Consider the following 19246-nt stretch of genomic DNA (forward strand, 5'->3'; position numbering starts at 1 on the left):
ACCGCCGGAAGCGTTATGAGACGCATGCCTCGCATATACGTGTGAGTTAAATAGAAATGAAGAATTTTTAAAAACAAGATTCCATAACCAATGGTTAGTGCTGCCACTTACGGGGTCTGAAGGCTTTGCAAACCGACTCGCACTCGTCAACGGTAGAGAACCGGTTCGGTCCGCCGTCGCAGCCGCCGTACGAGTACTCCTGACAGCTGGCAGTGATGGAGTCCCAGTAGAACTTCGGGATGGATGCTCGACATGGACCCGGGTCCAGGTGGGAACCGCATGGATCTTTTCGTTAGAGGAATGGAGAACAATTGTTAGGATGAACATGTTTTTGACAAAATCGTGCACAACATAAGGTACTTCGCATAAAACGCGTCGTATCAAGTGACTCCTGTATGGCAGTATCCTCACCTAGTCCGACGAAGGCGCCGCACCTCCTCTCGCACTCCTCCTCAGTACGGTAGGTGTTGGGATGTCCACAGTTGCCGAACTCCCCGGCGAGGCACTGTCTCCTCTCCGAGTCGTAGTAGAACATCGTCACGTTGGCGCCGCATGGCTCCAGCGAGCTCGGGGTCTTGCATTCTGATTCTTCCGTTTGCTGTTATGATAGAAAATAAATGAACAAATGTCTAAGCATCAGAAATGAATAACAGTCAGCTATTAAAGTGGAGCAGAGTTGATTTTTATTTTTTTATGCATTAAAAAATTTATATATTTAAGAAGGTATTAACAACATGCATGTGAAATTACTGGCATATGAAGAAAAAAATATAATAAATACCTGTGGTGGAGCTACCGTAGTTGTTGTGGTGAGAGTAGGACGCTTGCAGCGAGACTCACAGTCGGACTTAGTCTCAAATCTGGGAACAAAACGCATTCAGATAAAATAAACGGATCATTGAAGAGTGCTGTATAAAAACAAAATAGAATTGCTCAAGCACAATACATAGCATACAATAAGATCTCAAGTGGCTTAAGTAACTTCAGTATCTATCTTAAGTATTTAGAAGAGGAGGAGAGAATACGTATATAGCACTGCTGACCTGTTATCGTTGCCACTGCAGCCAGTGTACACGAACTGCAGACACTGGTCACGCAGAGTGTCGTAGTACCACTGCGGGATGTAGCTGAAGCAGTTGCCTTCCTCCGGCGGCAGCGAGCACACGTCCGCTGATGGAATATAGAGATCATGAGTAAGAGAGGTTAGAGAACGAAGTTCTTAAAATGCCAGAAGGATAAAGGATCCCCTTAACTTTCTCCAATTATGTCAACTTTGACTTGAGATAATGGATCAAGGGCTGCGGGGTTGTTGGGCTGCCTGCGGGATTGTTCGAAAGAGTTACCGAGGCCTGGTACCTACATAGAAGGATTAAGAAGGAACATGATGGATTTAAGTATTTAAAAGTCTGACACTCCCTCACGCTGCTAACCCACAGCGGGAGGATTCATTTGATGATTTCCCGTCAAAAAAAAGATAATTATTGGATCAAAGACCAAAAGAAGGTTGTACCAAAAATTGCTTTGGTTTGCCAAGTTTATTTGCTTACCTATTTCAGACTTGCAGACTTGCGAGCACTCGTCCACTGAGGAGAAGCGGTTGGCGCCTCCTAAGCAGCCTCCGTACACGAACTCGCGACACTGGCCGGTCGACGCGTCGAAGTATACCTTCGGCATGTAGGCCCTGCATGGACCGGGGTCCATACGCTGCTTGCACACATCTAGGGCAATAATGGCTCGTGTTAGGAGATTTGGTAGGATTTTATGTTCGACATTTGCCGTTCATACATTTTTAATGGGGCCAATGTTTTCAGACGACGCCAATTCTTCACCTAATGTTGTTTCGTGAGCCTTAAATAAAGATTTCTAAATTTTCTCTTTTGATGTTGCGGTTTGTGCCGATTACACGGAAAGTAATTTATTGAATGGGTTAACTACGATTGTCTTCCAATAATATATTTTCCATTAAGACCTATGATCGAAAGTGAAGTCAACCTACCAACTCCCTTGAAGGCCCCACAGGATCTTTCGCAACCCTCCTGCGAGGAGTAAGTGTTAGAGTAGCGACAATCCGATCCATTCTCATAGTTGGCGTGTGAGACGCACTCGCTGCGTGTTGGGTCGAAGTACCACACAACTCCGCCGTGCGAGCATGTCTCCTGTGCAGACCTGCATTCCGCTGGTATATCCTGGATTAAGGAGGAGTCAAGTCATGTATGGGATAAAAAGATTATAATAGGGTGGTAATCGGAATGCAGGAGGCAAACACCAAATAAAGGTTGGCATGCCCAAGACCATGTTCCTCTAGAAATTAATTATTAATATTTTCAACAAGGTTTCTCGTAAGCACATTCATTAGAAGTTGTATACTCTAGTCATGGTCTAGTACTTGAACTTGTGTCTAGAACTTGTAAGTACTAACAACTGCAGGGGGTGGTGTGACCGTGGTTGGAGACGGGGTTGGTCTGGGCGCCGGACGAGATCTGCATCTACTCTCGCAGGCCTCTCGAGTCTCGAATCTAAAAATGGGGGTAGGTTTTAGTAACTAAAACATTATGATGATTAGGAGAAGAATAAAAAAGATGGTAAAGGCTTCGAGGCGAATTTTAATAGCTACCTAATTGTTTTTTTTTGCGAAACAGTGTCTTGGATTAATTGTTAAACGAAAACAATAATATCTATCCTCTCTGTTACCCCTACTTTCTTCTTCTGAAATGTCTTTACAATTACCTGTTATCATTGCCCTCGCAGCCTCCGTATGTGAACTGACTGCAGGAGTCGGTGGCAGGGTCGTAGAAGAAGCGCTGCAGAGACGCCTCGCATGGTCCAGTCATCATCGGTAGCTGGCAGATGTCTGTGAACACACCCACAGTGTAAGTTAATGGAGTCAAAAATAAATTACACTTTAAAGTCTATCTTCATTTTAGTACTAGACGCTGCCATAGGTATCACCAGCTTCCTATGGGACCTACTTCACGGGCAGAATAAAAAGTAGGCCTCCCTCAATAAATGGGCTATCGAACACCTACAGATTTTTTTCAAATCTGCGGTCAAAGTAATTTCTGTTTATTTGAATAACTTCTAATTAATACTTTTTAGCTTTATAATTTTTTGTGTTCATCATACCTTGTGTGGCACCACAGTAGAGAGAGCAGTACTCGTAGTCAGGGAAGTTGTTCTGGTTTCCACCGCAGCCTCCGTACTCGAAGGTGACGCAGCGACCGAGCGCACTGTCGTAGGCGTACCGAGTCACAGTGTCGTTGCACGGACCAGCGTCGATCTCCAGCAGGCAGTATTCTGGGAAACCAAAAAGAAAATGTTTCTAAAGACTCATCATCTTTTTTTGGAGCCTAGCTAGCATAGCTAGCTATTTGCTGAAGTTTTGCGGGCATTTTAGGCAACCTGAGGCCTTTTTGGTCTGCGTCAGGATTGAATTATTAATTAGATACCCGTGCTAGGACTTTCGATCCTTGAAATATAAAGATAAGGATTAAAATTTTAACTATCCTCATCAACTCCCGAGCCTTTTCCCATGTCATGTCATGTTAGAGGAGTCCCTATGTTGGGGTCGTCTTCCAGTCAGTCTGTGAACTACTCTGGTTTAGAATTAAATGACCTAAGATAGTGGTATAAACATTAGCGGCAATCTTTACTACAATACTTCCAGTGTAAGAGCAGTTTGTCATCCCATGGGTCTTACCTGCTGGCTCCGGGTTGTCTGGTCGCTGCTGCTGTGGCTGGGTAGGCCTGGCGGTGGTGGTGGTGGTGGTGGTCTGCAGCTCTGCGCAGGAGCCCTCGCACTCCGCCTCCGTGTTAAAGTTGTTCTCATTGCCGCCGCAGCCGCCGTAGTAGAATTGACGACATCTGATAATATTGGTCATTAGCTTAATGCCATTCAAATTCAAAAAGGCCAGATGACGTTAATATGAATATACGATCCTCTCTTGTCTTTATTTGTTCGTCAAATATTATGTAGTAGTATATTGTTGTATAGTGCGAATATGACGACGTTTTATTCCAATGAATACCATGATGGTGAGCAAGCCCACTGTCAATTCGGTGCAGCTTAAGTCAAGTCTTATAATTTGGCTTAAGAAAATCTAGTGGACTTTTAAATAAAAATCGGTCAAATGATAACCATGAAAGTTTTGATTGTTATTGTAATGGCTGCTTACCTCTTGATGGCAGTGTCATAGAACCACCTCTCCCTGTAGTTAGAGCACTCGCCGGTCTCAGCAGGCAGAGTGCACTTGTCAGGCTCTGCAATGTTCAGCAAGATTAGACTCCATCTTTACCTTTGATTTTTAGGTCTTAATAAAATCAAGTACATATACCATAGCAAGCATATTATTTTTCTAAAGAAAGTTAAAATAGTTAGGCCTTATTAAACCAAGAATCTCCAACTTCCACCATACCAAGCATATGCGGGTTAATTTCAAGTAAATGAAAATAATACTGTTCTACAAAAAAGAGTAAGCATGTACACAACCTGACCCATTCGTTAATTACAATAAAAAGTAAGTAAATATTTATTCAATAATACCTGGATACCGCAGTTTAGAATATCTTGCATCCTCTCCCTTTCCTACCTCGCTGATTAAACTCGTTCCTTATCAAACATTCTTCACAAAAAACATCTGTCAACACGAAAACCTTACCAAACTCCTTCGAGGTCTCCACCGTCTTTGATCGTCCAGCCGCTGAATCTAAACACTCAAGCGCTTAAAACCTCTACTAACCATAAGCACTGGGACAGGTTTGTTCGCAAGCCTCCCTGGAGGTGAATCGGTTGTGGTTGCCCCCGCAGCCGCTGTAGTAGAACGGCATGCAGCGGTTCTCTGATACACTGAAGGACCAGAGCGCTTGCTTGTCGCCGCAAGTACCCGCTTCTTGCGGCTCTGAGCACTGAGCTGTTAGTGTAACCTACTTGTTTAGCACATTCACAAGACAGGAAATATTAGTGGTATAGTGCTATCCTTTAACCAAAATTATAGAAAGGAGTTTAGGAGAGATTTTGAGTTTTTGGAAGTTTATTGTTCGAATTTTAAAATGATGTTTAAAGAATAGCACTAAGTTACTACAGCCCGTAAAGTACCAAGAACTACTCAAGTTAAAGATGTAAATAATTCAAGCAAAGAAACCAAGTACCAAAAGTTTAAAAGAAAGAACAGTATAACACCATTCAATTGTTATTACAAAAAATTCCCAACCCATGCAATTATTGATAAGACAAGTAAGTAACTAAAGTTCCACTACAAGTTTTAATAAGTTTTTTAATGCAAAGAACACACACAAAGCATCTTCACCAATAAAAAATCTACCTGCATCGCGCAATACTTACGTGGCTGTGCTCCAATGAGGCACCGCAGCAGACACGCGGCCTCAGTGCTGAACCTGTTCGAGTTGCCCTCGCATCCTCCCCACGTGAACCTCTCGCACTTGCCGGAGTCCACGTTGAAGCCCCAGCGGCTGTAGTTGCCGGAGCACGAGCCCGACTCGATCGGCAACTTGCATTGTCCTGGAGAAAGATATTGTTATTCTCGTGTACATCAAAACCGTTGTACTACCCTACTCATATCCTACTAATATTATAAATGTGACAGTTTGTGCGAATGTATGGATGTATGTTTGTTATTCTTTCCCGCAAAAACGGCTGGACCGATTTGGTTGAAATTTGGTATATACATAGGTGACACTGAATAACACATAGACTAGTTTTTATCAACAGACCACGCGGGCGAAGCCGCGAGCGGAAGCTAGTGTCTATATCATCATCCTCTGAGCCTTTTTTCCCAAACTATGCTGGGGTCGGCTACCAGTAACCGGATGCAGCTGAGTGCCAGTGCTTTACAAGGATCGACTGCCTATCTGACCGCCTCAACCCAGTTACCCGGGCAACCCAATACCCCATGGTAAGACTGGTTGTCAGAATTACTGTTTGACTACCCGTACACACCGAATAAAGATTACATAAATACTCAGGTTAGAAGTGTAAGTTTGGGTCCACCATTCGCAATTTTGTTTGTAAAGTTTTAAAAAGAAAAAATCTTCTTACCTTCAACAGTAGTAGGTTCGCACTGCTTCTGACAGAGTTCTCTGGAGTCGAAGTTGTTGGCGTTGCCGAGACAGCCTCCGTAGCGGAACTGCACGCACTGCTCCATGGTGCTGTTGTAGTGCCAGCGCGTGTACTCCGCGTCGCATGCGCCCTTCACGCTCGGGAGCTTGCACGCGTCTGATGGACAAGTTAAGGATATAGAAGACTATTAAGAGAAGAATTAAGAATGCGTCAAATTCTCTCATACTCGTATCTTAATGACCAGTTTCACCGGTAACTGATAGTCTCTGATTGTCTGTCAGGAATTTATGACAGGTAAAGTATAACTTTTGGTTTCACAGGTTTTAGATCGCAATATCTGGTAGAAATTATAAGCAGCCTTTATGTGGCCGATAGCTAACTAATTGACATTGTATCGGTAACCAGTGAAACCGGGCTTTAGTCTTTTTCGCACTCATTACATTTTCTTAAAAGAACGGCCAAATAATAAAACATACCTTTAGGTGCGGGCTGTACACACACGTCCTCACATTCTTCTTTAGTGGCGAATCTGTTGCCATTGCCCTCGCAGCCTCCGTACCAGAAGCGGGAACAGCCTCCATACGCCAGGTCATAGTACCACATCGCTGTGAAGTTGTGGCAGGAACCAGGGTCCGTTGGTAAGCTGCATGACGCTGGAAGAATTATGAGCATGAGAAAAGTGGAAAACTTAGGGTAATCAGTCATATCTTCATTTAAGTAAGTTTGTCTGGCTCAGGTCCAAGGTCTGAATGACTAACTTACCTTGTTTATTCTCAGGAGCATCAGTACAACCAAGGAACTTAGATCCAGAGGCTTCAGTAACTCCATCAGGGCAGCATCCATACTTGCTAGTAGAGCAATCGCATCCTGCTTTCCCAGGACCAGTGGCGTGGGTCTCCTCGTCTCCGCAGCAGCCGAAGGGAGACTCGAAACAGTGGCATCCTTGCTGTTCAGGGCCCTTGGCAGTTGTGACGCCGTCGGGGCAGCAGCCGAACTGGTAGGTGTGGCAGGCGCAGCCCTCGAAGTTGGGTCCCAAGGCGATTGTGTGTCTGGTGACAATATTTTTGTTCGATAACCATTTGATATGAGAGTTGAAGTTTAAGAGACGAAGATAATTCATCAAATTCTATGAAAACTTTCAGTTGACTATAGTGTTTCTGGCCTCTTTGATAACGTACTTGTCTGGGCAGCATCCATGTTGAGAGTACTGGCAGCCGCAGCCTTCGTTCCCGGGTCCCTGCGCGATGGTGACGTTGTCGGGGCAGCACCCGTGACGAGTGTACTGGCATCCACAACCTGGAGGTACAAGCAAAGAGAAAAGATTATAGAACTTGGCGAAACATGAGATAATGATGAAGTGAAATACGCGTACCATTCTCAAGTGTAGGCTATAAAAACAATAATATAATGCACGACGTTTCTAAATGTGAAAATTTTTATTTAAGGGTTTTTTATTCAAAAATTACAAAACAGCATTAAGCATATTAATTTACCTTCAAGATGAGGTCCTTCAGCAGGCTTGCGGTTGTCTGGACAGCATCCGAAGGCGTGTAATAGGCAGCATCCTTCGAAGTCAGGTCCGTGAGCAGGAGTCTGTCCATCTTCGCAACATCCATGCTGTGAGGTGCTGCAAGGTCCTGGGCAGCCAGCATCCTTTTCACCTTTAGCTGAAACAATGCATTGGTAGGTAAATAAGGTAATTATTGCAAATCATATGCCTTGAAGGAGGAATGGAAAAATTGTTCTTTGATTTTGATCTCGCCTGAAACACAGGACTACATAGTTCAGGCACCTTAGTTAAGATATGTGAATTTATGTTATTTGCTCTTGTAAAATCGTAATGATGTTTTATGGAAATAAAATGATTTGAAATAAAAATCATAGATGGTTTAATCTTAACCTGCATTTTGGTGGGTGCATAATACACAAATATCTGATACTCGAGGTATTTACCTGGTGTCTTTCCATCTGAGCAGCATCCATATTCTGTCGCTTCACAAGGACAACCTTGGCCGTCAGGTCCAGGGGACTCAGTCTGGTTGTCAGCACAACATCCGTACTGGAAGCCGGTGCAGGGATCCAGGGTGGTGCTGGCGTATTCCGTGGCTGTCTCCGTGGAGGTACCCTCGGCTGTCGTGCTGCCTTCGGAAGTTTCAATTGATTCGGTTGTGTCAGTTGTCGTTTCGGTAGTTGCTCCAGTCGTTGTAGTTTCTGTAAAGCAGTTATTGGGTTAGGTGATGTGGTTAATAGAAAAAGCTGTCATTTTATAAAAATATTTTCTTTTGACCTAGTTTTTTTTTTTTTTTTTATTTGAATCAGGCATCTAAGGCCCATAGAAAATAAAATACACAAATATTATAACATTAAAAACATACACTAATACATATTATTTATATAAGTAACTTAAAACTAATGCACATTGTATGTATTGAATGTATACTTGGGTATATTGGCTGAAACCAATTAAAAGTTGACTCATCATTTGAAACTTACCGGTTTTAGGGCATCCTTCTTTTTCAGGTCCAGATGCTTCGGTCTCGTTATCAGCGCAGCAGCCGAATCTGTTAATTGATTAATATGTATTGTCACTTATGTTTTGGTCAACATTTTTATACATATTACTTATCTACATATATACATATTAGTTCAGGTTTAGTTAGTGACGCAAACTCGTCATTACACTTACTTGGACGATGCGCACGCAGGTGGTGGTGGCGGGCATCCTTCCTGGTCGTTGCCCTGAGCTGCAGTCTTGTTGTCAGACTGACAGCAGCCGAACAATGTGTCCGCACATGGTTCGATGGGACAGCCCTTGAAGTTCGGGCCCTGGGCCGGTGACACGCCATCCGGACAACATTTGAAAGGAGACTCCTTGCAATTATGTATTGTCTTACATTCTGAAAAGTGTTATAAATTATGTCAAGATTTCTGAAGGTCAATAAAAGACAAAAATAATTTTATAGATTCGTATACACAAAGAATGGTAAACCAACAGAAACTCTATATTTCTCAGAGTTAACAGAAGAAAAAGGACGTACGTTAGAAGACCAGTTCATACCTGCATCGAATGGTCCTTTAGCGGCGGTCTTTCCGTCGGGACAGCAGCCGTAACGTGAGTTCTTACATTTCTTGGGGCGCGGTATGCAGGTCCTTGCGGTGTGAGGAACGAGCACAGTAACCTTGTCCCATGGAGCTGTAATAATCATCAAATTCATTTAACAGGTATCAGATGGAATATGTACTTGGGGAACATAGTAGGTATAGGTGCGAATTAGGAATACCTAGGTGTCTTTCCCAACTATTTGATTAATGAATCACGAGAAACAATTACAGTGACGACAACTATTACGAAATTGTGGTGTGATTAAATTAAAATTTGTCTGTAGTTAAAGATGAGCTTAAAGAATGGAAATATAAGAATAACTTACACGAGCCGATAGATGGTCCTTCAGTGGTTGTGAGACCTTCCGTAGTGCTTCCTGGTTCTGTAACAATAAGAAATTATATGAATTTCGTGACATTGTGCATTATGGCTTAGCCAAGCAAGTCCACTATTTTAGAAACCCACAAAATCCGGAGTATTACCATCTATACTTTCAGCATTCACTATAGGTAATAACTTTTGTAAGTGTAGAAAAAAAATGAAGACAAACCTAGCCTAGCCCGTCTAGTTTTCTTGTCCAAGATAAAATTATTTACCTTCCGTACTTCCAGCAATGGTGGAACCTTCAGTGGTAGACAGTCCTTCAGTGGTAGATTCTTCAGTGCCACCTGATTCAGTAGATTCAGTCGCTCCGGTCGATGAAGTCTCTGTTCGACAATAAATGTGTTTAGTTGTTATCTACTTCAAATACCGCCTATTTTTAATAAAGACATAATTATGTAGACAGCAAAGTGAGTTTGTTTGTTTTATTTTTAAATGCTATAAAATGGCCAAACCAATTGATATGAAGTATATGACTGAAAATTTTAATGTAAAAGAGGTAATTGAAATCGATTCATAAAATGTAATATTACCTCCAGTTTCAGTAGTAGATTCCCCTCCCTCTGTAGTGGAACCACCTTCAGTAGTAGATTCTGAACCAACAGTTGTGCTAGACTCAGTTGTCTCTCCGGTCTCAGTCGAGCTGTCAGAACTCGACTCGGCAACTTCTGTAGTCGACTCCGATCCTGATAGAGTACTCGATCCAACGGGAGTAGATCCAGATTCCGAAGTTTCAGCCTCAGTAGTCGATCCTGATTCGGAAACTGTGCTCGATTCAAGACCACTGACTGTAGTACTCTGTTCAGTTGTTTCTTCAGATCCTGATGCAGTGCTGGACTCCACTGTGGATTCAGATTCAAGGGTACTTGGGGTTGATCCTGTTTCCTCGACTGTTGAACCGGATTCTGAAGTAGACTCGAGTTCAGTGGTACTTGATTCGACAGTCGATCCAGAACTTTCTGTACTGCCCTCAGTAGTTTCGGAAGCATCGGAAGATGATTTTTCTGTTACAAGAATGTTTAGATATGAAATATACAAGAATATTAAACATTGAAAGGAGTTTTTGGAAACCATTTATCATTTGATTGTATCTATACTTACCAGTAGGCATTGCAACTGTCGTAGTCGTTGAAGAATCTGGATAATAAACAAAAGTACTTTTAAATACATTTTTTACTTAATATATTATTTTAACGCGAGTATTTGTAAGAGGGGTTTCTTGTAAATATGCTTTTCTGCTTACTGATTACTTAGTTCATGATTCATTACTTACCAGACTTAGAAGACATTGCGACCGGGGTTGTTGTTGAGTCTGTAACAAAAATAATTACTCATCTTACTATCTAGTATCGTTTTACCAGCAATATCTTAGGCACGAAGTTCATTTGCAACTCTAGTTAATTTTAGAGCTATTCCTCAAAGCTGAACAACATTATTGTTCAAACACATACCTGTGGATCCTGATACTGAAACTCCTGTCGTAGACTCTTCTGTGGAATCAGTACTAGTGCTCTCAGAATCAGTTGAGCCTGTAAGTGTAGTCTCCGTTTCAGTCGATTCAGTTTCACTGGTAACAGTCGACTCAGTTTCACTGGTAACAGTCGTCTCAGTGACTGTAGATTCAGTAGAACTAGTTTCTTCTGTGACCGTGGATTCAGTATCTGCGGTTCCAGTTGTTTCTGTGTTACTGGTATCAGTAAAGTCAGTGTCTGTGACATCAGTGGTCGTGCTTTCAGTGCTTCCAGTTTCTTCTGTAGAAGTCGCTTCTGTGGAACCGGTTTCATCCGTAGATACATCACTTGAAGTAGATCCACTGCTTTCTGTGGTTTCCGTTTCTCCGGTAGGCGTGGATCCCGTTGTGTCTGTGGGACTGGTAATTGAAACAGGGGAACTACTTTCAATTGTTGATCCTGTTTCTTTAGTATCAGCTGATACGCTGCTTTCAGTGCTGCCTGTTTCACTAGTAACTGTAGAATCTGTGCTCTCTGTACCCGTTGAACTGCTGTCTTCCAATGTAGTTGAGGACTCAGTGGTGATATCTGTCTCCGTACTTCCAGTGTACTCGGTCGTGCTTCCAGTTTCTCCTTCTGTTGTAGATCCTGTGCTGTCTGTGTCCGTACTACCAGTTTCATCAGTACCAGTAGGAGTAGTTTCATCCGTCGAAGTACCAGTTGTATCGGTTTCGCCAGTCTCTGTAGTTGCTTCGGTACTTGAACCAGGGACGACTGAAGACCGCGGTATGGGTTCTAAAAAACGTCATTTGTTAAGTTAAAAAAAAATAAAGCAAAAAATATTCTTAAAATCACTATAAAATAATAAAAGAGAAGGACATACCGGTTGGCATAGCAACAGTAGTAGTCGTCGATCCTGCAATGAAATAGATACATTTAAAACAAATTCCTATTGCAGAGAGTTTTTGGAAATATCTTAGCATCATTTCTGATTTTTACAAGTTAGTACCTAGGTTATATTATGATTATATTGATTAAACGACATGTTGTCAAAAGAGCATATCATAAAATTTTGTGACTTCTATTTGTCTTGTTCAATTACCAGATTCCTTCGCTGCTTTAGGACTTGATGACAGAGGTTCATCAGTAGTAGATATTTCACCGGATCCCGTCTCATAGTCACTGTCAGTCGTGGTCCAGTCTGTACCCGTTGAGAATGTACTCTCTCCAGATCCTTCTTCAGTCAGATCTTCGAGTGGTGTAGCTGGAAAAATAAATGTTATTGTTTAAATGAATTTAAAATCTAAGTAAGAATCAGACAAAAAAGGTGCGAAGATTTTGTAATTTTATAAACAACAACGATAGAAGATCGACTTCCAACAGAATGGCTTAAATGTTAGTGCGATGATCATGCTGCAATTCCGTAGATATTAGGAAACTGCAGTACAAGTTCAAGTTTTTTTGGGATAATAATGTTAAGTGAAAAATTGATAGGAATATACAAAAACAACGTACTTGATCCAGATCCCTCGAGAGTAGATTCGTGCTCAGCAAAGGCTGAAATGATAACGATTACATTTATATTAGGGCTCAAGTTCACCAAGAACATTAACGTCTGGTTTCAAAGAGAACAACTGTTCACTATGAATTTTCAGTTCAAGTTTCAAACTACTTAAACAGTTATTTTAATAAGAACGAACGTCAAACTTTCGCTTATTCCACCAAAAGGCAGTCATTTGTCACAGAGAAGTACTTAGTATGGTATTTATTGAACTTACCCGATGGGCTAGGTGAATCACTCATCATTTCATTCTGGAAAAACATTAAAAATAAAAACCATTACTATAAATGCCAAAGTCATTCTTAGCTCTGTACGGCTTTAACTTTAAAACTGCTAAACCGGTTAAAATTAAAGCTTTAGATGGCTGTAGACCCTGAGAAGGCACAAAAGGCTATATACATACTACAATATAAAAAAAAACATATAGCCGGGTGAGTAATTGGGCACGAGTGGAACTGCAGCGCTCAGGCTGTTAGAAGATTACCAATGCTTGCATGCTACTGGCATATGGCTGTATAAAGTAGCCATAAAAGAATAGGATTATAGAGGTCTTCTATTTTAAGGTTTCACTAAGTCTTTCTTAAGAACTGATTGTATTTTTGTATTCTAGCTGACATATATCATCATTACATGATTGAAACTGGTGACTCCTTACCGTAGTAGTGGACAGGTCTTCGTCAACGCCAACTTCTTCATAGTCCTCCTCATCTTCACAGTACACATTGGGATCCTTGACTTCTTCCGTCACTCCCAACAGTTCGTCTTGAAATGAAACAATTATTATTATTTTTTGGAATTTTATCACTAATGTATAATCCAGAGAGCCTTGAACTAATTTGGCCAGGCCATCTTCTTCAAAATCTAAAGTCTATGTTCCGCTATCCAAGGTATTGTAGACCTTATTACCTTCGTTGCAAGGTCCAGTGTTGCAGAACTGTGAAGCTTCGAGGACGCTGTAGTCTGTGCAGTTGCCGAAGGGCTGGTCTCCTTTGAAGCACATGACGCGTCTGCTCTGCTCGCCACCACCACATTCTTTCGTGCACTAAAACCAAAATTATGTGATAGCTATAGATTGTTCGAAATGGCTGATTACATAAAACATGCTGCATCAAGCGATGAAAGATCAAACTCGATTTTTCTGAACATTTCCTTAATAATATTAATTGGACTCACACTCATTGTTATATCTACATTTATCATTGTATAAATAGCAAGAGGTACTTACATTTTCCCAAGGTCCAGCGAACCACTCCGGAGGGCACTCTTCCTTAGGCACTTGACAAGGCTTGGAGTCCTTATACCTTGGAATGTCTTTACACTTTTCATCTTCTAGAATCACCACAGCATCATCGTTCAACACACCGCAGAACACTTTCCTGGTCTGAACACCCTCGCCGCAGCTGACGGAGCACTACAGAAGATAATGATAGGATAAGATGATTAATCATGACAGAGAGTTGGCTATTTTCTTAGTTTTTGAATTTAAATTACTCTTGGGGTGCATGTACATGTACACGGTTCAAATAGCTTGGGCATGTTGAGGAAAATGTATTTTTAAAACGGACTGGTCCAGCGATGTACCCACCCGCGTGCTCTTATCACTTGTCATGTCAACTTGCTCCAACTACGTGCACCGTGTAGACGCACTCTTATGTCATTTGGGGAAAGTTTACTAACAAAACCATCATTTTTATTTTACTCGTCTTTTCATCTCTCATTTGTAGAATCTACATCATATTTTACCGTAACTTCTTACCTTACTCCACTGCGTGGCATACCACTGCACGTCACATTCTGGCACTTTCTCGCACTCCTCCTGGTCTGTAGGCCTGGTGTGGTACGAGCAGAAGCTGTCGTTGATCACCTGCTTGCTGTAGGTGGCACACACCACGCGCCGAGTTCTGGTCTTCGAGAGGCAGTTGTCGCACTGTAACAAGTTGTACGTTGATGATATTATAGTGTGTTGTATTGGAAAGTTAACCAATTTGTGATTCCTTTCATCCTTGTCAATAGGAGTGCTAACCGTCTCTCTTGCCTACCTCTTGTTTTTTACTCCGTACTGATTTATTATTTGTTTAACCAATCATACTGAAGGAGTCAGATCGACTGGTACTTTGCATAAACATGAACTTGCCGATTTTTTGCAAAGCTCTACACATATGTAATTTTTTTTAGATTCAGCCAGAACTATGGGAAATCTTACGATAGTTACAAATCACATTTGAATTGCAAACTTCATGCTTGACTTACATAAGGATGTAATTAATTCACAACAAAATAAGATTTAAACTTAAATCATACTTACGCCAACCCAGTCAGAAGTGACCCAGTCAATTCCTTCACAAGGCCGCAGCAAGCAAGATTTTTCTGCTTCAGGCTTTTCCTCGAGGCAGTTCTCATCGCTCAGGACTTCAACACGACCATTCTTCTTCTGGTGGCAGACCACCTGCCTTGTTTGTTTGCCTTCGTCACAGAGTTCACTGCACTGTTGAGAAAATAAGATTACTTAAGAGAACTTTAATATCTTTATACCATTGTTTGATTGACAACGAAAATCTTTCGACCTAGTTTTGACTTAAATGGTGTACTTACCGGTTTCCAACGGCCAACGAACCAGGTGGGGCAGGGAGCATCCTCATTACAACTTTCAAATAGTTTAGGCTTAGGTCCCAGGCGCTCGAAACATTCAGTGTCTTCTACGATGGATTTGATTCTGCAAATAAAAAAGGATACAATGTACCGGGTGTATGTACAAGTTCAATGTTCAATTCTTCATTTTACTTATATACAATATCAAAAGTTACCTAAACTTATATAAATCTGACCACAATATTTATCAACGACATTTTAACAATTTAAGTTTGCAATACATTTCCTTAAAAACATTTCTAAACCTACCCATTAGCAATAATCTTCTGGCATGTCACCTCCCTGGACCTGACTCCTCCACTGCCGCACCTCTGGGAGCAGTTCCCCCAGGGTCCCTCGTTCCACTCGGCCGGGCAGGGGTCTGTGTTGCAGGTCTGGTTGGTGGGCGGCTTCAGACCAGCGTCACAAAGCTCATCGTCTACTATTTCTAGTTCTTCTCGTGATCTGCAGGTGACGTTGCGTGTTTGGAAACCTGGGGGTAATACATTGCAGGTTTAGGTTATGTGACCTGTATGCTTGTATGTGTTTGTGCGCGATTATCGCACGTTTGGCTGAACCGATTACTAATGTTATAGTACCTTATTGTATGGTACCCATAGTATTTGTCAGTCTAAGGAGTAGGGTTAAGTTATACTATGTATTTTTGAAGTCGGTATTATTTTTGAAGTTCAAAATCATTAATTTCCAACAATGATAACATTATTATTTATATCTCAAATCCTATAGAATAATTTTATTTTCATTGTCATCTAGTAACGCCTGCTCAAAAAACAGGAGCAATCTAAGCATCTGTATTACTGTAGCTTACAATACATAAAGTTAAGGAGTCTCCGAGTCTTCATAGTTACCAACCTCCACCACAGGTGGCGCTGCAGGGCGTGAACTCCTCGTGTACCCAGTTGTATTGCTTGTGAGCCGGCGGAGCCTGGTCCTTGGGGACGCTGTACTCGTACCTAATACCCACGTTCACGTCTTGAAGGAGAAGCTAGGGAAGAAAAATAAGACAATAATAGTCATCGAAGTCAATAAATGTTTTTTGGCTTTTAGGACCGAAATGCAGTTCCGACTTTTATGCATGTTTGAGGTAGACATACGCTATTTTGTAAGAGAGTGAAGTAAAAGATAATAATATCTTGGGTAGGTAATGTCCCACCAAATGATTGTAAAACTTCTTGTAGTACTGGAAAATAAGCTCTTTTGATTTTTGGAACAAAGTATAAGGTAAAATAAACCATTCAACAACTTACAGAAAGGTACAGTGGTTCAGTAGTTGGTCCTAAGCACCGCAGTTTGTCAGGAGCGGCGTACCCTTGCTGACTGCGCTCATAGGTCCACAGGGCGCCAGCTATCATGATGGTCCTCGGGAAGTCGATGTGGTAGTGGCCGTTCAAGTAGTACGTGTCATTCTTTGCTCTTAAGGCTAAGGAAAATATACCAAGTTTAGATTTTCAGAAACAAATCCTTAACAGCCATGTCTGGTAAATTCATCAAAGTACTTCAGCATATGACTTACCCAAATAATTGTTTGAAGCATCGATTTCCTCAATAATAATGGTGGTAGATCCTTCAGGGATGAGCAAAACATCATTGTATCCTGAAAACCAGAAAAAATAAAATAAATAAAATAAAATAAAAAGCTTAAGTATGTAGAATATCAATGTAATAAACACAAAAAAAAAAATATTGGGTTTCCTTGTATAATTAATATCGTTCTTGAAACGTAACAGAGAGACATGTACTGCTACGGAGTTTGTACCGCCACTTCTTCTTCCCAGCAGAAACACATAGAAAGAAAGTGAAGCCTGAGGGGTCGGCGTTTTAGAGGCTGTCTTTTGTTTTGATGCTCCAAAAAGTGTTGATTTATCTGTAATCTACTTCGGACATTACCTTTGATGAGATCCTGTGAGTCGATGATACCGGCAGTAGTACGACAGTTGGCACCATTTCCTCGACATTCTCTGCACTTGTCTTCACGAGCGTTGGAGCCCAGCATCATGTCACAGCCTACTTGCTGATGGAATGAAGGTAACTCTTAATGAAGTGTTCACAGGACAATGATGGATTGACAGGAGGATGTATTGCAAATGGTGTTCATAAGACTACAATCACGCTGGTTGTTAAAATAATCAAAGATTTAACTTGATCCAGGTATAAAAAAGGTTTTAAGAAACAATAACTCTACTGGAATTATAGCAGAGAATGAAGAAGTTACATGGTTAAAGTTGCATCAACAATGTTACCTGGCATCTACCATCGACGCAGACATCGAAGGAGTCTTCGTTGCACCTGGTGCCGTCCACGACCTTCAACTTGTGTCTGAAGTAGAACCGCTCCCCGTGAGGCATGCAGTTCAGCTCGCAAGGGTTCGGAGCTTTTGTGTAGGGCACCCAGCTGTTTATGGACAAAGACTTGCGATTAGTGGGGTAGGTTTGCTTGGCAAAACAAAAACTATGAAATTATTGTAAACGTGACAGTTTGGAGTATGGAGTCACTGACTCATCTGTTTACAAAATGGATATGATAATGTCAAAAGCTTATACATCAGAATTACATAAGTATATATATTTTTTTTATTGCGTGTAGTTCCCTCGTTATGTGGGTGGATCTGCGAACAAAGCTAATATCCAAAATCTAAACAATAAAAGGCGCAACAACTCACTTATATTTAAAACCTCTAAACTCCTTATCGTTGAATTCGGCGCACTGTTCAGCTCTGAAGTCCCCGGAGCCGGCCGGACAGTCCTGCGTCTGACACGAGAAGTACTTCGTGTCGCCTCCTTGACACTGGGGCTGACCATCTTGCCTGTGAACAACAAGAAATTATCATTGTTTATGATTTTTGTTCTTGAAAGTTTGATGGCTACAAGTTCCAAGATATAGGTTTTATTTTTATTTTTAGGTTCAACGAGCGATTTAAAAAAATAATTTTGGGTCTTAGCGGGCCAGCGAAGTAGGACCTGTCTGGGCGATAGTAACACCGCTAATAAATTCAATAAAAATCTAAGAAAGTTCCTTTAAAACGGTCCGAAGTACAGATCTGTTATAGGCCTAAGATCTGTCACCCTTTTTGGAATGAATAGGAGGGTAGTAAACAGCGTGCTAAGTAATTTATCAGTACCTAGTATTGACTCGGTGTTTACATACCCTATTTGTAAACATATCCTCTTCTGACTGGCGACTCCCCCGCCGCAGGTCCTGGAGCAGGGGGACACAGGTCCCCATTCCCCCCAGCCGCCGTCGTTCTCACTGCGACCTTCTTGTCCGGGGATGATGTATGACGCGGGGAGGTATAGGCCGGCGCCTTGCCGCCTGTGTCTTGTACGATGTTGGTGTACCTGGGAACCAAAACAGGTTATATTTAAGCTTAGTTATGAAGAAGTTGGTTTTATATGTTAATTGTCTATGAAGAAGTTTTGTACTTTTATTCTTTTTTTGTTATTTTGTTATTTTTAGAATAACACTACTGTCTTTTTATCTTTCAGTGCTTTTGGAGCGCACACAACGGAGTAAAAAGTATTCCGATAGTGGATCCGACGGTAGGCAATTTTTTTAAAGAAAATCGGATCTTTGAAATGTACGTAAGCTACCGTTCGTCTCCATACTGATATATGAGCCCAAACAAAGTGTTTTAGTTATTAAATTAGAATAGAATATTCATTGGACGAGACGGCTTAAAATTTGATTTTTATAGACCTCGTTGACCTGAGTTGCCAGTGCATCATAAAATCTATTGTAAAACTTTCTCAGAATGAAATGGTATATGTATATGATAAAATAAATCCAGCAGTAGTCTTTAAGAAGGAAACACTTGGCTTTGATCAAATAAACAACGGGTGTACACTCGTGAGCTGCAGTGGAGTGGTCACACTCGTCTTGTTAAAGGCGCGCTGTAACAAACGTGCTGCCTAGTCGTACGTGTTGCCGATACAACTCCGCAATGAGATGTAAGGTTGTTCGCACACATAAAGGTGTTTTATTGACAAAACTAGCCTTATACCATCGAATTTTGAAAATTTTCTAGAATAAAT

At 41.4% G+C, this 19246-nt stretch overlaps 1 protein-coding gene across 4 annotated transcripts in view; it reads right to left on the reverse strand.

The window, feature by feature from the left end:
* The window catches only part of LOC110379527 (papilin), an 88547-nt gene that overhangs the window by 11694 nt on the left and 57607 nt on the right, over positions 1–19246 (reverse strand). For 3 of the 4 annotated variants that reach the window (XM_064039678.1, XM_049848722.2, XM_064039677.1), the window contains exons 3-48: positions 18363–18553; positions 17878–18021; positions 17459–17609; positions 17106–17229; positions 16732–16812; positions 16466–16638; positions 16071–16203; positions 15468–15690; positions 15162–15282; positions 14875–15054; positions 14326–14496; positions 13795–13980; positions 13476–13611; positions 13225–13331; positions 12787–12820; positions 12524–12565; positions 12111–12272; positions 11892–11924; positions 11009–11803; positions 10831–10869; positions 10659–10694; positions 10091–10561; positions 9773–9883; positions 9502–9558; positions 9132–9266; positions 8760–8970; positions 8567–8634; positions 8027–8284; positions 7567–7740; positions 7252–7369; positions 6836–7122; positions 6550–6726; positions 6053–6229; positions 5339–5515; positions 4737–4907; positions 4173–4257; positions 3698–3861; positions 3124–3294; positions 2728–2851; positions 2420–2516; positions 1997–2186; positions 1548–1718; positions 1044–1170; positions 782–860; positions 412–598; positions 112–285 (exon numbers count right to left, since the gene is read on the reverse strand). In XM_064039678.1, coding sequence (XP_063895748.1) covers positions 112–285; positions 412–598; positions 782–860; positions 1044–1170; positions 1548–1718; positions 1997–2186; positions 2420–2516; positions 2728–2851; positions 3124–3294; positions 3698–3861; positions 4173–4257; positions 4737–4907; positions 5339–5515; positions 6053–6229; positions 6550–6726; positions 6836–7122; positions 7252–7369; positions 7567–7740; positions 8027–8284; positions 8567–8634; positions 8760–8970; positions 9132–9266; positions 9502–9558; positions 9773–9883; positions 10091–10561; positions 10659–10694; positions 10831–10869; positions 11009–11803; positions 11892–11924; positions 12111–12272; positions 12524–12565; positions 12787–12820; positions 13225–13331; positions 13476–13611; positions 13795–13980; positions 14326–14496; positions 14875–15054; positions 15162–15282; positions 15468–15690; positions 16071–16203; positions 16466–16638; positions 16732–16812; positions 17106–17229; positions 17459–17609; positions 17878–18021; positions 18363–18553 — 7423 coding nt within the window. The remainder of the gene's footprint in view (positions 1–111; positions 286–411; positions 599–781; positions 861–1043; positions 1171–1547; positions 1719–1996; positions 2187–2419; positions 2517–2727; positions 2852–3123; positions 3295–3697; positions 3862–4172; positions 4258–4736; positions 4908–5338; positions 5516–6052; positions 6230–6549; positions 6727–6835; positions 7123–7251; positions 7370–7566; positions 7741–8026; positions 8285–8566; positions 8635–8759; positions 8971–9131; positions 9267–9501; positions 9559–9772; positions 9884–10090; positions 10562–10658; positions 10695–10830; positions 10870–11008; positions 11804–11891; positions 11925–12110; positions 12273–12523; positions 12566–12786; positions 12821–13224; positions 13332–13475; positions 13612–13794; positions 13981–14325; positions 14497–14874; positions 15055–15161; positions 15283–15467; positions 15691–16070; positions 16204–16465; positions 16639–16731; positions 16813–17105; positions 17230–17458; positions 17610–17877; positions 18022–18362; positions 18554–19246) is intronic. The other variant, XM_064039676.1, reaches the window with a different exon arrangement.

The sequence above is a fragment of the Helicoverpa armigera genome, chromosome 20 (assembly GCF_030705265.1).
Source record: "Helicoverpa armigera isolate CAAS_96S chromosome 20, ASM3070526v1, whole genome shotgun sequence".
NCBI lineage: Eukaryota > Metazoa > Arthropoda > Insecta > Lepidoptera > Noctuidae > Helicoverpa > Helicoverpa armigera.